Below are 22367 nucleotides of genomic sequence, written 5' to 3'. Positions count from 1 at the left end.
CTAGAGAAAGTAGAGTTACATTTCTGGTTCAGATACACAGAGGGTTGGGAGCAGTTTTTAAATATCCTTGTCTATCTACAGAGTTCACTCGAATTCTGTTTGAAGGTCTGCTATCCAAATGTGTCTGACCTTCAAATGTGGGTTCAGGGAGGGTATATTTGGGGCAAAAGAAAAGAAAAAGGAGGCTGGGCACAGTGGCCTGCATCTGTAGTCCCAGCTACTCAGGAGGCTGAGGTGAGTGGATCACTTGAGCCTGGAAGGTTGAGGCTGCAGTGAGCTGATATCACACCAAGGCACTGCAGCCTGGGGAACGAAGTGAGACCCTGTCTCAAAAACAAAAAAAAAAAAAAAAAAAAAAAAAAGGAGAGAAAGAAAGAAAAGAAAAGAAAAAGGAAGTGTGTATTATCAGAGCAATTTGAATCAATGCTCCTAAGTTGTAAAAATAAACAAACAAACAAATGTGGGTTTATTAGGCCTTTAAGATCTGAATGAAATTCATTGAATATTCTTAAGTATTCTGGGTAGAGGATTTTTTTCTTTTTTTTTTTTTTTGTTTGTTTGTTTTCCCACTGCTTGTAGCAGCAATAGAAAGGATGCTTAATTCAGTCAACAAACACATTAATTATTGATTCATGATCTGTGTGTGCAGAGTGCCCTTCTGGGTGATGGGATCCCCTGCTGGACAGAACAGGCAAAGACTGTGCAACCCCATAGTCTGGGGACATAGGAGTGGGGGCGGGGCAGTAAACAAAATAATTGCAACCATCCTAAAAAAAAAAAAAGCTACCACAATGGGATGGTTGGAGAAGGTCTCTCATGTAACAGACAAGATGGGCAGAGTAATGGAAGTGGAGAGGAAGCAGCTGCCCAGGGCAAGAGTGAGCCAGGCAGGGGGAGCGGCCAGTTCAAAGGCCCTGAGGTGGGACAGTGCTGGAGGAGAGGGAACAAAAGGGATGAGGGGAACCTTTTTCTCCCCTTGTTTCTTCTCTCTTTCATCTCCCTCTCTTCATCTCTCTCTCTCTGTGTCCCCTGTCCCTTCCATCTCTCTCCCCTGGATGCTCACCCTCTTTTTGTCTCTCTCTCACTGTCTCCCCATCTTTCACTCTGCTATGACTGGCCATAACCTGAAAGGCAGTATAGAATAGTGGTGAAGAGCTCAGACTTTGGTGCCATATAACCGGGCTCTGCCACTTCCTGTGTGTCCTTAGGCAAGTTATTTAACCTCTCTGTGCTGATAATAATAGTAACCTGCATCAGGGCTGTCCTGGGGATTAAATTGAGATGCAATCATGTAAAGCACTTAGAACAATGCCTGGCACACGTGAGCATCAGTGAGCGGTGACGATTATTATTATTATCACTTAATGTCTCTTTTTCTTTCATCTCTCTTAACTGTCGCCCTCTCCCTGTCCTCTCATCTTTCTCTCCCTTCATTTCTTTCCTCGACGGCCATCTTACCCTTTGCTCCCTCCATTTCTTCCCGTCTCTCTCCTCCATTTCTCCCCCTACCCTTATGTCTCTCCTCCTCTCTCCCTATATCTTGACCTTTGCCTCTTTCTCACCCCTGCCCTTGCCCCCTAAATCCCTGTCCTCCCCCACTGCCCCCTTGTCACATTCCAGACTCTCCGACGACTCCCAGTCCTCGCTCCTCTCCAAGCCTGTCAGCAGCCTGTTTCAGAACTGGCCCAAACCACCTCTGCCACCGCTCCCCACCGGAACAGGGGTCTCCCCTACAGCCGCTGCGGCCCCAGGGGCCACCTCACCCTCGGCCTCCTCCTCCTCCACGTCCACCCGCCACCTCCAGGGCGTGGAGTTCGAGATGCGGCCCCCTCTGCTCCGCCGGGCCCCCAGCCCCTCGCTGCTGCCCGCCTCGGAGCACAAGGTCAGCCCTGCGCCCAGGCCCTCCTCCCTGCCCATCCTGCCTTCTGGACCCCTCTACCCAGGCCTCTTTGACATCCGTGGCTCCCCAACTGGAGGGGCAGGAGGCTCAGCTGACCCCTTCGCCCCAGTCTTTGTGCCGCCACACCCGGGGATATCCGGAGGGCTCGGGGGAGCCTTGTCAGGGGCCTCACGCTCCCTCTCACCGACCCGCCTGCTCTCGCTGCCCCCGGACAAGCCGTTTGGCGCTAAACCTCTGGGGTTCTGGACCAAGTTCGACGTGGCTGATTGGCTAGAGTGGCTGGGTTTGGGGGAGCACCGAGCCCAGTTCCTGGACCATGAGATCGATGGCTCCCACCTGCCCGCCTTGACCAAGGAGGACTATGTAGATCTAGGTGTGACCAGGGTGGGCCACCGCATGAACATCGACCGGGCTCTCAAATTCTTCCTGGAGAGGTGATGGCTGGCCTGGACGGACCAGCCCCGTCCACAGAACTCTTGAGCCTGCTGGCCTCTTGACCTCTGACCCCTGACTGTCATTCTCTCCCCTGGGCCAGGGACTCTGTTCAAACTGCGCCCTGCCCTCGTCTCCCAAGGCCAGAGGTCACTAGGTGGCCCAATCCAGGCCGGACATTTGCACCTCACTGAAGGGGGGCAGCTGACACAAGACTGTGTGTGTGTGAAGCAGGGAGCGGAGGGGGGATAGGAGAAATTACGGAGGGGGATTGAGAAGGAGGGAAGGGCCTATTCTGGGGGGAGGGGACAGACAGAGCCATAGAGGGTCAGCCCTGAGCCTGATTGGATGGGGACTGTCCCCCAGGCCGCAGGGGAAGGGGGTGCCCTCAGATTCCACCACCTGCCGCCCCTCTAACCACCCTTCCCACTCTCTCCAGGCCCCTCAGCTCTTCCCCCTTCCCCTCTCCCCAGCACACACAGCTGCCCCCCTCAGCCTCTTGCACGCTCCGTTGCACGCCTGCTCACCTCTCTCCCCTCCCCTCCCTGGGCTGCAATTTTGCACAAATTTGCCCTCTCGCTGTCTTGCACATTCTGCCTTTGCTTCCGGCTGGCGAGGCCCGCTCAAACACTCTGTTCCTCGCACACGCTGCATTTCCTTTCTCATGCTCCATGCCTCCTGCTCTGATTCTCGCTGCTTACACACTTTTCCCCTACCAGGGCCCTCCTTTACACACTCCATTTCACATCTCCTCCTCCCCGCTCGCTCTGGACCCTTGTTGCAGACACACTTGGGACACATTTTCCCTCCCCCACTCACAGACTCCATGCACATCATTCATTCTCTGGAGTGCCCTGCTCTTTGCTCAGCCCTTGCACACTTGCTATCTTATGCATCCTTCCTGACACACTCTTACCTCCATTTTCTTACGTTGAAGCACTTTCCCTTCTTATTCTTAAAAACCCCAGATTCTTCCACTCCCCACCTCTCCCCTCTCACCGTGACACTCCTAGCCCTCCACCCCTCCCCCCTCTTCCCTCTTGCCCCTTTTGCACCGTCACTTTTGGTCACACCTTTTGCACACTTGCCTCCCAGGAACTGTGTTTCTCTCACAAATGCTCATTCTCTTCTTCTTTGCCAGGCTCCCACTCCCTTGCCCCTTTCTGTTTGAAATCTTTGCCCCTCTGCATTTTTGATTCTTTTGTGAACCCTCTCGCACACTTGCTTTTGCACATGCGCCCCCGGCCCCCGCATTTTCAGTGCTCTCTGGAAGCCTTGTTTCTCCCCCTTTAATAATGTTCTTGCACTCCATGACGTGGCTGCACACCGCATCTTGTCTTTTCTACCTGAATGAGAGCTCTACCACTTCTTTCCTTTTGCAAACTCATCTCATTCCATGCGCTCTTGGGCTGTAACATTTCTTTTCCTGACACCCTTATTTGTTTTTTCCTGTTGACAAGCAGCTCTTGCGGCCATTCTCATTCGGATTCTCTCACCTCCTTAAGCTCTTTCTCTTCCTGGTGAGAGAAGACCCTATGCACACTGGCTTCCGGCTCACCATGCTTCCACACTCAAGCCTGTCCCTGCCTCCAGCCCTCACCCTCCCTCTTCTCTTTCCTGTCCTTCCTGGGCCATCTGTCCATCCCTTTTGCACGAAGATGCCCCTCTCCTAACCTGCCCACTCCAAGAAGCTCCCTCTCCCTCCAGCATGGCTGTTCCTTCCCGCACGCTTCCTCTCTCCCCTTTTTCCCCGGGGCTTGGGAATTTTAAGCCACCCCTCCCCCTGAGAAGCCCCCTCCCCTGCTGTGGGTAAAGCGGGGAGGGCATTGCCCTCAGGTCCCCCCCCATGTTCAGCTGCCAAAGAAGGGAGCTCCCCCTCCTTCCCCAAGCCCATTCCCCCTCTGCTGCCCCCTAGCCCCGAGAGGGGGGGGCGCTCCGTCCATGAGGGGAGGGGGCTTGCAGCCCCCTCCCCTCACCATGTCAGGGATCTGCGGGGAACCTCGTGGGAGGGTCGTGGGAGGGGGGAGGGGTGTTGAGGAGAGGGGCAGAGGACGCGCTGGACCCCTACCCGCCCCCTCCCCCTTGTCGGATGCCCCCAGTCCGCAGGGGGCCTGCGCGGCGCCCGTCTATCAAGGGCTTGTTCATTCTGGATGGGTGCCGCGGGGTTGGGGAGGGCGTAGGGGGTGGGGAGGGGGGAGGAGAGGTCGGGGTGGGAAGTGGGGAGGGACCGAATGCGGGGACAGCGCGGGATGGAGAGGAGAGAAAAAGCAAAAAGAGGAACAATAACAAAAGAAGAAAATATAAAAAACAGAAAAAAAAACACAAAACCCCTAGAACACACAAAAAAAATCCAGAAAAAAAACCTGAAATAAAAGCCCGAGAATTGTCTTCCAAGGGGGGTGGGAGGGGAAAAGGAGGGGGGCGGATGAGGACGTCTGATTCTGAGACAGGGCTCGGCACGCGTTGAAAGCCCCGGTGCCCAGGTCTTCCCTTCCGCGGGCCTCAGTTCATCTCTCAAGGGATTGGGACCCAGGAGTCCACGTACAGGGACTGGAGGAAGATTAGGGAGGCGGGATTATAACAAGGGGGTTAATTCCTACCCCCCATCACCTCCCTTCCCCTGACTCCCGACCAAGATTTTGCAGAGAGAAATGGCTTTTGTACCAGGTCATTCTTTATAATTAAACTCACAGTATCCACCCCCTCGAGCCGGCCCCGCCTCCTTCCTGGGAGGGCAACGCCCCCTATCCTCCTGGGCTCCGGGTGGGTGGCCCCAGCCTGCGGGGCGGTGCGCAAGTGCAGCCGGGGCCGGCCCGGGCGTCAGGCCTCCTCGTTCGGCTCCGCCCCCAGGGCCTCGAGCATGCGCCGCCGGACCAGGGAGCGGCGCAGGTGCAGGCGGTAGTCACCCAGCAGGAGATCGTCGTGGCGCACGAGCTGGTGCGCGAGCCCGCGGGGACTGAGGCCGGAACGCAGCAAGCGCGAGCGCGTCTGGAAGTCCGTGACCGCGATGAGCCACCTGCAAGGGGGGTGGGAACGGAAAAGGAACTCGTAGGTGGTTTCAGCCCCGGCTTTGATCGTCGAAGAGTACCTGCCTGGTCCCTGGAGTCGTTCACAGCCCCTGGTCCAGCAGACAGTCGCTCCGTCCCTAAACTCCCCTCCAGCCCTGCCCTCTCGCCTGGGTCGATCTAGGCTCCTTACGCTCTTTTAGCCTGGTTCTGCGTCCTAATAACTGTCTGCCGAGACTCCATCTCAAACCGCTCCAAGGCCCGACCCTCAACTGGCGAATGCAGGCTCCGCTGTACCCTAGGCACTCCAGGCCTGTCCCCACCCTATCACCCCTGGCCCCACCTCTACCATGTGCTCAGTCCTTTCCACCCCCTCACAGCTGCCTTTCCAGGCTCAGACCCCTATCCCGGTCACTACTGGGTCACTCAAACTCGGGCCTCTACTCACTCCAGATCCCTCCTTCTCTCTGATCTCACCGGACCCTGCCTCCAGCCGCGCTCACTCTTGGCCCCGCCCCTCAGTGGCTCTGCACCAATCTCGCTCTTATCTAGTCGCTCCTGGCCCCGCCCTACCACGCTTTCACTCCACCGTCGCCCCTCCTCCCAACGGCTTTACACCAACTACGCTCTTATCTAGTGGCTCTGGGGCCTGCCCTTCAGCGCCCTTACACCAACCACGCTCTTATCTAGTCGCTCCGGGCCCCGCCCCCCACGCTTTCGCTCTTGGCCACGCCCCTCAGCGCCCTAAAACCAACCACGCTCTTACCCAGTCGCTCCAGGCCGCGTCCCCGCCGCTTACTCACCGGTTCCGGCGGCCAGCAGTCCCACAGATGACATTCATGTTCTCAAAGCGGATGCTGCTCACGCGCCGGCTCTCCATGGCCCCCGGTAACTGGGCCTCCAGCGCTTGCAGTACCTCTAGGTGGGTAAAATCCTCCTCGGGCTGCGGGTGTCGGAGAGAGAACCTCAGTCCGTGACCTCCTGGTTCATTTTGGGTTCAGAAGTCACCACCCTAAACCCCACCTGCAGAACCTGCCACAGAGTTCCAGGTGGCATTTGAGGGGCAAGGATCCCAGGGTACTGTCGCTATTGTCAAAGGAGACGACAGATTATCTCAGATGGGAAAGCATCTACTGTCACTCCAGGTCATTCTCCAAAAAAATCAATTCTCACCAAGCCGATTTGCCCAAAAGTCAATGAACAGTTGGCTGAATGATTCACCAACTTAGCCAACTTTACGAATCTACCAAAAACTTTCCCAGCAATTTGCAATGGATCCGACTGAAAACTCTTGAAGATTTCTGCCAGGATTTAAATTGCACACCTTTCCTTTTATATTCGTATTAGCATTTTAAGAATGTTCAGTAGTCAAAAGATAACAGTCATAGGGGGTTTTGATGTCTTGTCAATCTATTTAACATTCAGAAACATGTACTGATCACTAAACACATTTACAACATGTGATTAGCATGTCAAGGGTGATAACAGTTGTCATAGCACATAAAATTGCTGAGGAACTAAAATGAAATGAAAATTTTCATGATTTCACTGAAAAATAATGTCACTTCCAGAAAGGCATTCGTTGACTGGGGTGAGAGGGGAGGCTGGAAGGTCCCTTGCTCAAAGCCACAAAGAAGTGGAGTGATAGGGTGGAGACTGATCCCTAAAAGGAGGACGGCAATCCCTGTATGCAGGGTGGAGAGTCACACGGATTAGCTGAGAGGGTACCTTGGAGGCCTGTGCCTGGCACACAGTAAGCACCCATTGACATTAGTTCTTCTCATTCAATTACTGAGTGCCTGGGACCCTAATATATACCTCTTCTGATCGAAGGCAGGGATGACCAGTTTGCTGAATCTGTCAAAAACACGAGCCCCTTCTTTCCTTCCTTCCTTCATTCCTTTCCTTCCTCCCTCCCTCCCTCCCTCCCTCCCTTTCTCTCTCTCTCTCTCTCTCTCTCTCTCTTTTTCTTTTTTGACAGAGTCTCACTCTGTCGCCCAGGCTGGAGTGCAGTGGCACGATCTCAGCTCACTGCAACCTCCACCTCCCGGGTTCAAGCGATTCTCCTGCCTCAGCCTCCCCAGTAGCTGGGATTACAGGTGCATGCCACCACACCTGCCTCATGTTTGTATTTTTAATAGAGACTGGGTTTCACCATGTTGGCCAGGCTAGTCTCAAACTCCTGACGTCAGGTGATCCACCCACTTCGGCCTCCCAAAATGCTGGAATTACAGGCGTGAGCCAGCGTGCCCGACACACATTGGCTTTTTCTTGAGTTTTTGTTATATTTGTAAACTTTACAGAATTTCATAGTACGTGGATTAGTAGGACTCCTTTTGTCCTCCCTCCCTGCCCCCCTCAGCCTCCCCTTTCTTTGCGCTTTGGTCTTCCCTCTGACGTGAGCCGTAGATTTCATGACTGACTCTTTGACAAATTCACAATTTTCAGCAAACTGTCCTGGTGCCAAGCCCACAGCTCTTAAGCCACAGAGCCTGAATTTAAACTCTGGCTGCACTGCTTCTCAGCCTGTGCCCTTCCCACCACCCCACCAAAACTGCCAAAAATAAGGGCCCAGATCCACTCACCAAGGTCTCCATGCAGAGGCAGAGGGGCTGGGCAGCTGGTGGTGTGGGGAACTTCCGGATGCACGGGAGTTCTCGGTCTAGTGCCTCGTACTCTGCAATGACCTGCCGCAGGTACTGCTTCCTAGGGAGAGAGCGAGCAGGCAGGGACCTCTGAGGTCAGGATTCGCTGCCATCACATTTGGAGAAGCGGAGGACAGAGGTCATGGGGGCCAGGGACAACTCACGAGGATTTGATAGGCCTGCTCAGGCTCCGAGCCTGCATCTCCTCTGGGGTCTCCAGGTCCATAAGGAGGGCTCCTGAGGACAGAGAACCCAGTGTCAGCTGCCCTGAGCCCTCCTCAGCCATGATTCTGCTTAAATGGCCATCACCAATTGCCTGCCCATGCCACACCCAGAATAGCTTGTATGCCAGATACTGAGCTACTGTCTCTTAGCTCCAAACTCTCTTAGCTCCACACTGGCTCTGTGATGCCTGGGTTGAGACTCTACTAACCACATTTCTCCTTCAACAGCTGGGTTCCTATTAGGCTCTGCCTAAAGGGGCGCCAGAGGGAGGCTGCAAGGCAGGAGGAAGCAGGAGGAACTTGCTCCTTTTTGCTTCCCCTTCTGGTCACCCCAGACTTCCTTCTTCACTGTGGCAGCATCACTTCAGTAACAACACTTGAAACCAGTTTTCAGGGATTTTTTTGTTTTTTGTTTTTGCTTTTGTTTTTGCAACAGAGTCTTGTTCTGTTGCCCAGGCTGGAGTGTAGTGGTGTGATCTCGGCTCGCTGTAAGCTCCGCCTCCTGGGTTCATGCCATTCTTCTGCCTCAGCCTCCTGGGTAGCTGGGACTACAGGTGCCCACCACCACACCTGGCTAACTTTTGTATTTTTAGTAGAGACGGGGTTTCACTGTGTTAGCCAGGATGGTCTCAATCTCATGACCTTGTGATCCGCCCGCCTCGGCCTCCCAAAGTGCTGGGATTCCAGGCATGAGCCACCGTGTCCAGCCCAGTTTTCAGTTTTTCCAACACTCTCAATCAGTCTCCTGATTGGAACTTGACTGATAACAGTTCTCAAATATTGACCCTTTTTGACCACCCCACCATCAGTTAACTGGTCTCTCTCTTATGGCCAAGTGCTGGTTGTTCCATGCACTCCATTTTCCCCTTCCCCTACAATCCTACATTTTTACCCAGCACATGGCTTCCCAGCTGGAGACAACAGTTCCCAGACTCCCTTGCAGCTAACTGTGGCCATGTGACCAAGCTCTCACCAATGAAGTGTTAGCTGGAGTGAGAGATGTAACTTTGGAGTCATTTGCTTTAAAGATTACTGCTTTTCTTGGACTCTTTGCCCTTTCTCTTGGACTGGAATGTGGATTAGCAATAACCCTTCTTCCACCATGTTTGGATATGGCAAGCAACAATATGGGAGGAACTCTTATCTCTAAATCTTCTCACTAAGCCAAGATGTCCCACCAATCCTGCCTTCCATTACACAGAGACAAGTACACTTCTGGTTCTTGACCAGCTGAGGCAGGGTAACATAGCAACACCCTAGCTCTACAAAAAAAATTTTTTTAATTATCTGGGCATGATGTTGTGTGCCTGTAGTCCCAGCTACTGAGGAGGCTAGAGTGGGAGGATCGCTTGAAGCCAGGAGTTAGAGGTTGCAGTGAGCCATGATTGTACCACTGCACTTCAGCCTGGGTGACAGATAAAGAGAGAAAGAGAGACAGAAAGAGAGAAGGAAGGAAGGGAGGGAGGGAGGGAGCCGGGTGTGATGGCTCATGCCTGTAATCCCAGCACTTTGGGAGGCTGAGGCGGGCAGATCATGAGGTCAGGAGTTCGAGACCAANCTTCATCCTCTCCCACAGTGGTCATCAGGAAGAGGAAGACACTGGCCCAGGTCAGCTAGAAGCTGAGTGCCGCCGGGCGCGGTGGCTCAAGCCTGTAATCCCAGCACTTTGGGAGGCCGAGACGGGTGGATCACGAGGTCAGGAGATCGAGACCATCCTGGCTAACACGGTGAAACCCCGTCTCTACTAAGAAATACAAAAAACTAGCCGGGCGAGGTGGCGGGCGCCTGTAGTCCCAGCTACTCGGGAGGCTGAGGCCGGAGAATGGCGTGAACCCGGGAGGCGGAGCTTGCAGTGAGCTGAGATCCGGCCACTGCACTCCAGCCTGGGCGACAGAGCGAGACTCCGTCTCAAAAAAAAAAAAAAAAAAGAAAAGGAATACACTTCTGTCTTCTTTATGATGTTGTGTTTTGGGGTGTCTTTGTTATAGCTGCTGAAAGAGAGGAAAGCAGACCCTGCCAGCCAGGCTCTGGTGCTCTCCTGCCAAACATAAAACATTTCCCAACATCAAGCAAGGCCACTCTGTGACTGTGATGGACTGAGACAAAGCAAGACCACTCCTGAATCATGTCTCAACACAACAAAGTATGAACATTGTCCAAACCACAAAAATAACCAAAATCCTCCCCCCACCGCCAGCTCAGAGCTGACAGCTGCTTTTTCATTAACCCCAGCATTGGCTCCATGTACCCCTCCTGGTTCCCGGTGAGATGAAGATTCCCAGTCACAAGCTTGCCCGTGCTTTCCATCAGCCTCCCATCCTGAGCAAAGCACCACTCCCATGAACCCTCCCCAGTCACCTGACACAGCCCGGCTCTTGCAATAAGTCCTTGCTAACACCCTTCTACTGAGACAACCCGTGTGTGTGTGTGCTGTCTCTCTCATTACAATAAGTCAGCACATTCAACTGGGTTTAACTATAGTCAGTGGTGTGTTGGTACATGTTTTACAACAGGCTGTCTCGCACACTGTCACACACACATACGGTAGACACGTACTCCAGGGCCCACCCCCAGACCTACTGGATTCAAATCTACATTTTCACAGGATCCCCTTCCAGAAACACCTACCCTCATTATTTTCTTCCAGCCAAACCGGCCTCCCTCCATCCCTCAAACGCAGCCATCTCCTCCTCAAGTCTGTCCACGTAACAATATAACTATGTGCTTACTGTCCCTTTTATATGCCAAACACTTTTAAAAATATTTTCCACTGTGGCTGGGCGTGGTGGCTCACGCCTGTAATCCCAGCACTTTGGGAGGCCAAAGTGGGCAGATTATCTGAACTCAGGAGTTCGAGACAAGCCTGGCCAATGTGGTGAGATCCCGTCTCTACTAAAAATACAAAAAATTAGGCAGGCATGGTAGCGCTCACCTGTAGTCCCAGCTACTCTGGAGGCTGAGGCAGGAGAATTGCTTGAACCCAGGAGGCAGAGGTTGCAGTGAGCCGGGATCATGCCACTGCACTGCATCCTGGGTGACAACACAAGACTCTGCTGCCAAAATAAAATAAAATAGAATGGAATAGAATAAAATACTTTCCATTGCATCCTCACAACAACCTTCTGAGGTAGTGTTGTTTAACACATGATGAAACAGAAGCACAGAGAGGTTAAGTGACTTGCCTAAGGTCACACAGCACAAAATGACAGAATAAGGATAAAAATGTAAGCATCTGGATCCAGATCTCAATCTCCCCAGGTGGCTTCCTCTCACCTCACTCACATCTAGTCTCCAAACTCCTCTCCCTCTCCAGTTACCCCAGCAAGGTAGAATTTTGAAATGTATATCTGGCCCTATGGCCCCCTTCCTCAAAACCCTCCCAGGACCTTTCATTGTCTTTGGGATGAATAAAGTCCAAAGTCCTTCCAGTGACCATAAGACCACACGTGATCAGACCCTGCTAATGTCCTAAGCCTGATCAAGCACAATCGTCCTTTTCACCGCTGCAGTCCAGAAATGCTGTTTTTCTGCGACTTGGACTCTGTCTGACCCCTCCTGCTGCAGGATCTTGGCTAGTGCTGTAACTGCATGGACCTCTCTTCCCCCTCATTTGACTCATCAAGTCTCCCCTGAGGGTCCGCTGATGCCATTCCTCATAGCACAGTATGTTTTCACTCACAGTGGTTGCAATTTGACCTTTATTTCTATGATTCCCTAATTACACTCTGTCTTACCCTACGTCTTCTGAGCAATGTGAGGGCAGGGACTTGTCTTTGTGCCCCCAGCATCTAGCAAAGTGCCAGACTTATATTTGTCCTTAGTATTTATGGAATAAAGCCTGAAATGTGTGCACTTTGTTTGGGCCCTAATTTAAACAAGCCAACTATAAAGAGTACAATTTTGAGATAATGAGGGAAATTTAAATATGTACTAGGTATGAGATGATATTCAAAAATAATTACAGGCCGGCCATGGTGGTTCACACCTATAATCCCGGCACTTTGGGAGGCTGAGGCAGGAGGATTGCTTGAGCCCAGGATTTCGAGGCTGCAGTGAGCTATGATGGTGTCAATTCATGCCAGCCTGGGTTGCCAAGTGAGTCCCTGTCTCAAAAAAATAAATTAATTTTTTAAAAGTCCTGTGAAAGTGTTAAATGAGTCAAAAAGTAACTCCAGCAACATCAAAGATACATGTGAAAAAATCTGAATACAATAGTTTCTCATGAAATATGACATTGGAAATAAGAACTATTTCTAGTTATAACAGTGATTTTAATATATTCATTTAAATGTATATGTGTAATTAAATTAACAAAAGCACAAACTTAAAAATAAGTACTTATTGAATAATTGAGTAAATGCAACAATTCCAAGCTTTTTTTTCCCCCTTTGGTGACAGAGTCTCGCTCTGTTGCCCAGGCTGTGGGGCCATGGTGCAATCATAGCTCACTGCAGCCAGGGTACGCCTGGGCTTAAGGGATCTTCCTGTCTCAGCCTCCCAAGTAGCTGGTTAAATTTTTTAAACAGGCATCTCAGAGGGCCCCTGCATGCCTTGGAGGATGCTGGGGACCAAGAGATGAATGAGACACACCTCTGCCCTTTCAGAACTCTCAGGTAAAGGGCAATGTGTGTCTCAATGAAAGTGTTACGAGGTGAAGGGAAAGCCCAGTCTGGGGGCAGTCAGGGAAGGCTCCCTAGAGGAGGTGTTGTCCACAGTGAGACCTAAAGAATAAGAAGGCATTTACCAAATAAAGAGATGACAGAGAGAAGGGTGTTTCACATGAAGGGCCTAGCATGGGTCAAGGTTTTTGAGCAAAAGAGAAGAGAGTCACCTGCAAGAACTTCCCAGAATTCTCTTGAGCCCCAAGACTAAAGAGTGCTTATTGCCATTGGAGGCTATGAATGATCTGTGAGATGGCGCGGTTCACGTCTCCTCTCCCAGCATGAGAACAAGTCAGGCCATTTCATCCATTCGGCACTACAGGCAAAATGCTTGGGGCCCAGGGGCTTTCTAATGGCCTGTGCTGAAGTTCGCAACCTGATCAACTAAAAAAATGTCATTGGTTCCACAATGCTGCAAACAAAACAGCAAAATCGAAATGAACAAACGTTGATCAACAGAACTAGCCAACTGGTCGACTCAACTCCACTTGACTTTTCTGGAGCTACATATAAATTACTTGTCACGTGGGTGCCTCAGTCTAGTCTAGAGATGGTGCAGCGTGGGGTCTAAAAAAGAAAGATGTCTTCAAAAGCACTAAAAGAGACCTAAAGGCAGAGAAACGACATCTGCATTGCCATCAGGGCATTTGTTCTGCCTCGAAGGCTGAGGTGGAAGGATCTCTTGAGCCCAGGAGCTCAAGGCTGCGGTGAGTTTTGTTTTTGGGTGTGTGTGTGTGTGTGTGTGTTTGTTTGTTTGTTTGTTTTGAGACAGAGTATCCCTCCATCACCCAGGCTGGAGTGCAGTGGCACAATCTTGGCTCGCTGCAGCCTCTGCCTCCTGGGTTCAAGCGATTCTCCTGCCTCAGCCTCCCTAGTAGCTGGGATTACAGGCGCCCACCCCCACACCTAGCTAATTTTTATATTTTTGGAGATGGTGTTTCACCATGTTGGCCAGGCTGGCCTCAAACTCCTGACCTCAGGTGATCCACTCACCTTGGCCTCCAAAGTGCTGGGATTATAGACGTGAGCCACCACACCCAGTCCTGAGTTTGGTTTTCTATTACCTGCAGTTACATGCATCCTCACTGAGATACTGCTCCATAAATGTTGAATGAGTGTAAATGCATGAGCTGTGCTACAGCACAGAATGCTAGCAGGAAGTGCTGGCCTAGGAGCCTGAAGTTGTCAGCAGGGGTCAGACCACACAGGGCCTCAAAAGCCAAGCTGGCGCTTTGGGACTCTGTCCTAGAGGTGACAGGAAGCTAGGAAGTGTTATGAGCAAGGGACGGCCAGGGTCACTGCTGGAATTCAGAGAGACCCCTCTGGAGCCATGGAAGGATAGGCAGGAGGAGAGAAACTGGAGACCAGGGAGGAAGTGAGGAGAGGGTTCACATGGAAGAGGATGAGACCTGGGACAGGGCTGCGGGGACAGAGAGGAAGGAATGGGGAAGGGAGAGTCAGAGGGCAGGAAGATGGGGCCTGATGGGCTGTGGGAGGGAATTATGGGAGGTGGAAGGATGGCACCAGTGACTGGATTGGCAGTGGGGCCATTTGAAAATGGAAACCAGGAAGGAGGAGAGCAGCTCTGGGGGAAGATGCTGAGCTCAGGGTGGGAGACATGACAGTGAGGGTACCTAGGAGAAGAATGGCCTCAGAGGTGTTGCTTAGGTCCCAGCAGAGGCTCATGGGAAATGTAGTTCTGAGTCCAGGGCATTGGCCAAGGAACTGCAGAGGCTCGTGGGAAATATCGTTTGAGGTCCAAGGGGGCCGCTCTCCAGGAATCTGGTGAATGTTAGGGGTGGCTTTCACTTTGGAGCGCCAGTGACTCACTGAAGGCCACACTGGGAGCCAGGGCTACTACACACTGCCTGGATGCAGGAAGTCCACCCCTTCCCCAAAGACACAGCTCAGTACCTGCCTCCCTGTGCATGGTGAGGCTGCCGATGGTGGAGGAGCACATGGGCTCCACCTCTGGCTGCATCCTGGGAAGGTGGGTGAGGGATGTCTCAGGAAGGTGGCAAGAGAGGCTCTGACTGGGCCACCCGCCCCAGCTCCTTCTCCCCACCGCTGCCTCCTCTACCTCCTCTTTGAAGCCCCGGGGCAGAATTACAGAGGAACTGGAAGGCTGAGACCACGCAGAGATCTGGGTTCCCCTGACCTCAGGGACTCCTTGTGTGCCCCAATCCCTTCTTTCCCATTTCCCTGTTTTCCCTCCTATCTCTCTCTGTCTCCTAGAGTCCCTTTCCCCACCCCTCTCTCTCCACCTCCCTTCCTCATTCTCTCCCCATCTCTCTGCCCCCCTGCCTCCTCCCCTCTGTCCCCACGTCTCCACCACTCTTTTGCTTGATTTCTCTGCCCTCCTCCTTCCTCCTCTCCTGGGCTCCATCTCTTCAGTCTCCTCCATCAGTTTCCCTGGTACCTCCCCAGGTCCCCGTCCCTCCTTGTCTTCATGGTTTTCTGCCTCTCCCTAACCCCGTCACCCTCTCTCTGTCTTCCCACCTCATCCCAGTCCCCTTGCCCCATATCTGTCCTCTCCTAGCTGCCTCCACTGCCCCCTTGAGCCCCCCTCCCCTCTGTCATCCCCTTTCTGTTCCCACTTGCCCTCTGCTCATCCCTGCCCAAGCCAGGAACTGGTTAGAAACAGACGAGATTCCAACAGAAACTGGGTTCTCTAGGGGGGAGGGGATGGTGGGCAGGGGGCCTGGTTGCCATGGTGCCTCCAGAGGGGGAGGGGCGGGGGCCTGGACTCCTGGGTCTGAGGGAGGAGGGCCTGGGACCTGGACACCTACATCGGAGGGAGGAGGACCTGGGGCCTGGACTCCTGGGTCTGAAGGAGGAGGACCTGGGGCCTGGACTCCTGGGTCTGAAGGAGGAGGGCCTGGGGCCTGGACACCTGGGGCTGGGGGAGGAGGGGCTGGGGCCTGGACACCTGGGACTGGGGGAGGAGGGGCTGGTGCCTGGACTCCTGGGTCTGAGGGAGGAGGGGCTGGGGGCCTGGACTCCTGGGTCTGAGGGAGGAGGGGCTGGGGGCCTGGACTCCTGGGTCTGAGGGAGGAGGGACTGGGACCTGGGCTCCTGGGTCTGAGGGAGGAGGGGCTGGGGGCCTGGACTCCTGGGTCTGATGGAGGAGGGCCTGGGATCTGGACACCTGGGTCTGAGGGAGGAGAGGATGGGGGCCTGGACTTCTGGGTCTGGGGGCTCCTGGGACCTCTCATGCTAGAGAGAAGGGGTCTAGCCATGTAGGTGCCCGTTCAGCATCCCTTTCTCTGGGTCTGCAGAGCTCTCAGTAGGAATTGTGGGAAAGGAAGCTGGACCTTCCCTTATTTATTTTGTCTGTCCTTGCAGTCTCTGTCTTTGTTACTTGTATCTCTGTTTCTCTCCCTCTCCACATCCAGATGGTCTCTGGACTATTTGCTGTTCCTGCTTACTAAGTATTCGTTCTAGGTAGTGGCACCTTGATTTCCTCAGTGGCGAGCTTAAGAACCAATCTAGGCCAGGCGCAGTGGCTGAAGCCTGTAATCCCAGCACTTTGGGAGGCCGAGGGGCGGATCACGAGGTCAGGAGATCGAGACCATCCTAGCTAACACGGTGAAACCCCGTCTCTACTAAAAAATACAAAAACACTAGCCAGGTGAGGTGGCGGGCGCCTGTAGTCCCAGCTACTCGGGAAGCTGAGGCAGGAGAATGGTGTAAACCCGGGAGGTGGGGCTTGCAGTGAGCTGAGATCACGCCACTGCACTCCAGCCTGGGCGACAGAGCAAGACTCCATCTCAAAAAAAAAGAACCAATCTAGGCTACAAAGTCAACCTTTGGACTTTTGCTGGACCTGTTAGAAAACAGGCTTTTTCCACTGTGGTTTTGGGGCTGGTCAGAACCGGGGTTGGAGCTCCCAGTGCCACCACATCACCATGCAGGGAGATAACTTGCCTGAGAGCAAAGACAACACGAGGGAAGCATAGTCCGAAGATACAGATGGTTGGATTCCTGGAGATGATTGGAACACCTGGATCCAGCAATGCCTGAAGCCCTCATCCACCCAATAAAGTTCCTTTTATGCTTAGGTAAATTTGATTTGAGATTCCGTTATTGGCGATTAAAACAGTCCAGATTGAAATAGTCTCACTCAGTTCTGGGGCCCCTGAACTGCTAGAAGACCCCCTCCTGGCATCTTCACATCTCTTTCTGTGCCATCAAGCTGTCTTCCATTTCCAGCTGGCGATTTTATCTCAGCAGCATGGAGGACATTTTTGATTGTCTTGGCCACAGGCACATCTGACCCTCACAGCCTATCTGTCTCCAAGTTCCATTCCTTTTGCCTCTCACCTCTCTCTGCTCCTTCCTCTCCTCTCTACTCCCATAGCTCTAGCAGCCATTCAGACCTCATCCTCTCCTGCTGGGACCCTTGCCCCAGCCTCCTTTTTTGTTTGCTTTTTTTTGAGACAGGGTCTCCCTGTGTCCCCCAGTCTGGAGTGCAGCGGTATGATAACAGCCTCGACCTCCCAGGCTCAAGCAATCCTTCGGCCTGTCTTCTGAGTAACGGGGACCACAGGCCCGCACCACTACAGCCAGCTATTTTTTTTTTTTGAGACGGAGTCTCACTGTGTCTCCCAGGCTGGAGTGCAGTGGCGCGATCTCGGCTCACTGCAAGCTCCGCCCCCCGGGTTCACGCCATTCTCCCGCCTCAGCCTCCCAAGTAGCTGGGACTACAGGCGCCCGCTACCGCACCCGGCTAGTTTTTTTTTTGTATTTTTAGTAGAGACGGGGTTTCACCATGTTAGCCAGGATAGTCTCGATCTCCTGACCTTGTGATCCACCCGCCTCGGCCTCCCAAAGTGCTGGGATTACAGGCTTGAGCCACCGCGCCCGGCCCCAGCTATTTATTTTTAAGATGGAGTCTCACCATGTTGCCCAAGTTGGTCTCAAACTCTGGGGCTCAAGCGATCCTCCCACCTCAGCCTCCCAAAGTGCTGGGATTACAGGTGTGAGCCACCATGCCTGGCCCAGCCTCCTTGCCGCCCCATCCTCCATTCTCTCGTCCTCATTCCTCTTCCCACAGGTAAGGCTCCAGAGGAGTCCTTCTGTGCCCAGCACTGACCTGCCCCTGCCCTGCTCACAGCCCTCCCAGGGCTCCCCAGTGCCTTGGACAAACTTTCAGCCCCTCATCTGGACTGAAAGAGCTGCATGATCTAGCCTCACCTCCCTCTCCCAACCTCACCCCTCCAAACATTCTCCAGCTACCCTTTATTAATTATTTTATATAAATAATCCTTCCTGCACATCCCACCTTATTCTGTCTCCACTCTTTCCATACACTGTGTATTCTGCCTGGAATGCTCTTCCAACCTTTCCCCATGTCCCCAAATGCCCTCATCTTTTAATAAGAAGCTCAAGTGCCCCCTCCTCCAGGAAGCCCTCTCTGACTCATCCTCCTACCAATTGTGTTTTCTGTCTCCTCCCTCTGCCTGTTTTTTATCTGCTCCTTCTCCAGACCTCTGAACACTGCCCCCTGCCCCATCCATCTTGCTCAGAAATTTGTTTCCTGACTCATCTCTGGCTTTCCAGCATCACCCCACACAGGGCCAGGATTCTGGGAAGTTCAGGACACATATGAGTTGAATGAATACATGATTATTTCCCTCTATTTCTGGGACCCACACTCAGTAGCCCCCTAACCCCATCTGCCCTGTCCCTCCTGGTCTTCATGAGCCAACATAAGGTGAAGAAGAGCACATGGGCTGTGGCATCAAACAGACCAGCATCAAATGCTGCTCCCAGGCTGTGCAATGTCAGGCAAATGTCTTCCCCTCTCTGAGCCTCATCTTCCTTATATCTTGCCTTCCTCCATCATTCCACCAATGCTACCTTCAAGGGCTGTTGGTGCTTAAATGAAGCAAGGTACAGCAGCATCCCCAAATCTGAGCCAGGCACCAAGGAGGCACCCAAAAGGAGGTCATTTCCTATCAAGTCCTCTGAGTCTGCATCCAGCTTTGGCTGGATGTCTTTGTCTCTCCTCCTCTGCATCTCTCTCTGCTCCTCTGTGTGTCTCTCTTCTTCCCTCTGGGGTTTGGGACTCTACGTCTCCATCTCTCTGTGCCTCCGTTGCTCTCTGTGTCTTTATCTTTCTTCCCTTCTCTCTGCCTGTCTCTGGAACCCTACCTCATCTTTGTGTGTGTGTGAATTTGAATTTTGAGGGGGTTTGGGTTTTGTCGGGGCAGGGGTTTGAGACAAGGACCCAGGCTGGAGTGCAATGGTGCAATCGTAGCTCACTGCAGCCTCAACCTCCTAGGCTCAAGCGATCTTCCGCCTTAGCCTTCCAAGTTGGCGGGACTACAGGCGCACACACCACACCTGGCTAATTTTTGTATTTTTTTGGTAAAGCTGAAATTTCACCATGTTGTCCAGGTTGGTCTTGAACTCTTGAGCTCAAGCTATCTGCCCGCCTCAGCCTCCCAAAGTGCTGAGACTACAGTGTGTGTCTGAATTGGAATTCCTGTATGACATGTTTCTGTATTCCTGTATCTCTGTCTCTCACTGTCTGCATCTCTATAGATTTCTGTATGTCTCTGTATCTCCATCTTTCTCTCCCTGTCTTTCTTTCTGTACATCTGCCTCTGTCTCCATCACTCTATTTCCCCATCTCGGTTTCTCTGTCTGCATCTCTCTTTCCTTCCCTTTCTCTCTATATCTCTGTCTCTGCCTCCATCACTTTGCCTATTTCCCTATCTCTCTGCTTCTCTGTGTCTCCACCTCTCTATCTCCTTGCCTGTCTTTCTGCCTTACCCTGACTGACTTCCCTCTGCCACTCACTCCATCTCTCTGGACCATCCCTGTCCCACTTCCTGGCCTGGTGCCCAGTCTAAGACACACATCCCTGAATCAGCGTTTTCCTCCAATTCCAGAAATACTGTCAGTGCCGCAGTGGCGGCAGGGATGGCAATAGCCCTGGCCAAAGGGTTTGTCTCCCACCTCCCCATTCTCTGTGTTTGCCCTCTCCAGGGGGAGCACCAGAAGAACAAGTGAGTCTGTATTTACACCCATGTGTGCATGCCTCTGAGTGTATCTGCATCTATCTCCAGGCACATTTGGGTGTGAATCTGTAGATATTTGTGAAAACTCATTCAATCAGTCATCCATCCATCCATCCCTTCGTCTATTTCTCCATCATCCACCCATCCATCCTCTAACTCTTCATCTATCTATCCAATCATCCGTTCAGTCATCCCTCCATCTGCCTAACCATCCACTCATCCCTCCCTTCATCTATTTCTCCAAAATCCATCCATCCTTTATCTAATTCTCCATCTGCCCATCCAATCATCCATCCATCCACCCAACTCTGCATTCATCCATCCCTTTATCTATTCTTGCAGCATCCATCCATCATCCTATCATCCACTCATCCATTCGTTCCTTCATCTATTTCTCCAACATCCATCCATCCATCCATCCAGCAATCCATCCATCTTCTATCCATTCAGCCACTTACTCATTCACCCCTTCATCCATTTCTGCAGCTTCCATCCATCCCATCCAACCATCCACTCATCCACTCATCCATCCCTTCATCTATTTCTCCAACATCCATCCATCTATCCACCAGTCTATCTATCCTCTATCCATCCAGCCATTCACTCATCTATCCCTTCATCTATTTCTGCAGCATCCATCTATCCACTCCCACTCTAACTCCATCCAATCATCCATGTATCCACCCAACCATCCACTCTTTCATCTATCCATTCCTTCATCTATTCCTCCAACATCCATGTTATCCATCCAGCCATTCACTCATCCACCTATCCATCCATCCCTTCATCTATCCTTCCAGCATCTATCCAGTCATGCACCCATCTATCAATACATCATAGATTCATACATTCCTCCACTTATCGATTCACACGTTCGTTCATTCATTCAACCAACCAATATGTATTGAGTGCCTACCATGGGCCAGGTACTGTGCCAGGCAGCTGAAGACAGCTATGAACAAAACAAAGTGCTACTCCTACAGAGCTTGTGTGCTCGGCAGTCCTCAAGGTGCCAAACTCCCTCCTGCCCCCAGGTCTTACATGGGCTGTTCCTTCTCCCTGGAGCATTTCCCCTTCCCTCCCTCATCTTCACCACCTGGCTTATGCCCACTCATCCTTCTGAGCTCAGCTGAAAAGTCACTTGCTCAGGAGCTTCCCTGACCTCTCTCAAACACACAACTCAATGGATGTTCCTTCCTAGCATTGATCCTAGTATGAGGATCCTAGTATGTGTAGTTATTTTGATTATTTTCTGTCTCTTCCACTAGATCTTCCAACCCTGGAATTTTAGTCTATTTTGTTCCCAGCTGAATCCCTGGTGCCAAAAAAAAAAAAAAAAAAAAAAAAAAAAAAAATGCCTGGCACACATTAGGTGCTCAGAAAGTATTTCTCAAACGACTGCATGAATTGAGTTGAATGAATATGGAAGATTCTATCTCTGTCTCCTGGCTCCGTGTCCGGTGCTCTTTATACTGTTCTATACTCCTAGCAGCAGTAGCAAGCAAGTCCTCAAATGGGTCCTAGATGCAAACAGCATAGTGGCTAAAGGCAAGGGCTCTGGATTCAGATCCACTCCGTTTTTTGTTTTTTCTTTTTGTTTTTTGAGACAAGGTCTCACTCTAACTGGAGTGCAGTGGCACAATCATGGCTCACTGCACTCCAGCCTGGATGTAAATGCACATCCATCTGGGGGGATGCAAGAAAGCACAAGGATGGGACTCTGGGCAGCCTCCATTTCCCCACAGCCTCGACTTCTGGGCTCAAGCAATCCTCCCACCTCAGCCTCCCCCCAAGCAGGTGGGACTACAGGTGTGTGCCACCACACCCGGCTAAATTTTGTAATCTTCATAGAGATGAGGCCTCACTATGTTGTCCAGGCAAGTCTCGACTCCTGAGCTCACAGGATCCTCCTGCCTTCAGCCTCCCAAAGTGCTGGGATTACAGGTGTGAGCTACTGCACTTGGTCCACACCCATACAGTTTTTAATTTCCACTCACACTTTCCAGATGTGTGATCTTGGGCAGGGCACTTCCCTTGCTGAGCCTCAATTTCCTCACTTGTCAAGTTCAGCTAAAGTTTAAATGAGCAAATGCATTTCATTTTTAATTATGACAACACTAAACACTAGCCATTTTTCCTAAGCACCTTCCGTGAATTTAATTTAATCCTCAAAATAACTCAATGAGATAGAATATGATTCTTTCTTTCTTTCTCTTTCTTTTTTTTTTTTTTTTAGACAGAGTTTTGCTCTTGTTGCCCAGGCTGGAGTGCAGTGGCGTGATCTTGGCTCACTGCAACCTCCACCTCCCGGGTTCAAGTGATTCTCCTGCCTCAGCATCCCAAGTAGCTGAGGTTACGGGCATGTGCCACCATGCCCGGCTAATTTTTGTATTTTTAATAGAGACGGGGTTTCTCCATGTTGGTCAGGCTGGTTTCAAACTCCCGACCTCAGGTGATCTGCCAGCCTCGGCC

The 22367-nt window shown here is 52.0% G+C and overlaps 2 protein-coding genes across 2 annotated transcripts in view; one reads left to right on the top strand and one right to left on the bottom strand.

Annotated features, from left to right (window-relative positions):
- Positions 1-5038, top strand: part of SHANK1 (SH3 and multiple ankyrin repeat domains 1) — a 58977-nt gene extending 53939 nt beyond the window's left edge. The window contains exon 24 of the mRNA XM_025367136.1: positions 1621-5038. Coding sequence (XP_025222921.1) covers positions 1621-2338 — 718 coding nt within the window. The 3' untranslated portion in view covers positions 2339-5038. The remainder of the gene's footprint in view (positions 1-1620) is intronic.
- On the bottom strand, positions 4989-14848 carry C19H19orf81 (chromosome 19 C19orf81 homolog). The gene is made up of 5 exons (XM_025367141.1): positions 14782-14848; positions 8147-8219; positions 7923-8043; positions 6141-6280; positions 4989-5348 (listed from the first exon to the last, which is right to left on the bottom strand). The coding sequence occupies exons 1-5, from the start codon at positions 14846-14848 to the stop codon at positions 5153-5155; spliced, it is 597 nt and encodes a 198-aa protein (XP_025222926.1). The 3' UTR covers positions 4989-5152.
- Between the last annotated feature and the right edge of the window lie 7519 nt (positions 14849-22367).

Source organism: Theropithecus gelada, chromosome 19 (assembly GCF_003255815.1).
Source record: "Theropithecus gelada isolate Dixy chromosome 19, Tgel_1.0, whole genome shotgun sequence".
Taxonomy (NCBI): Eukaryota; Metazoa; Chordata; class Mammalia; order Primates; family Cercopithecidae; genus Theropithecus; species Theropithecus gelada.
Note: the sequence above shows the minus strand (reverse complement) of the source record. Positions and strands in the feature narration are given on the sequence as shown.

What these genes read in the sequence shown, in the direction of transcription:
- C19H19orf81 (XM_025367141.1), bottom strand. Translation starts at nt 14,848, where the DNA reads ATGCAGCCAGAGGTGGAGCCCATGTGCTCCTCCACCATCGGCAGCCTC. An exon ending in AGCAGGCCTATCAAATCCTC is followed by an intron (nt 8,044 to 8,146) that starts GTGAGTTGTCCC and finishes CTCTCTCCCTAG; the next exon opens with GAAGCAGTACCTGCGGCAGG. An exon ending in ACTGCTGGCCGCCGGAACCG is followed by an intron (nt 5,349 to 6,140) that starts GTGAGTAAGCGG and finishes CCCCCCTTGCAG; the next exon opens with GTGGCTCATCGCGGTCACGG.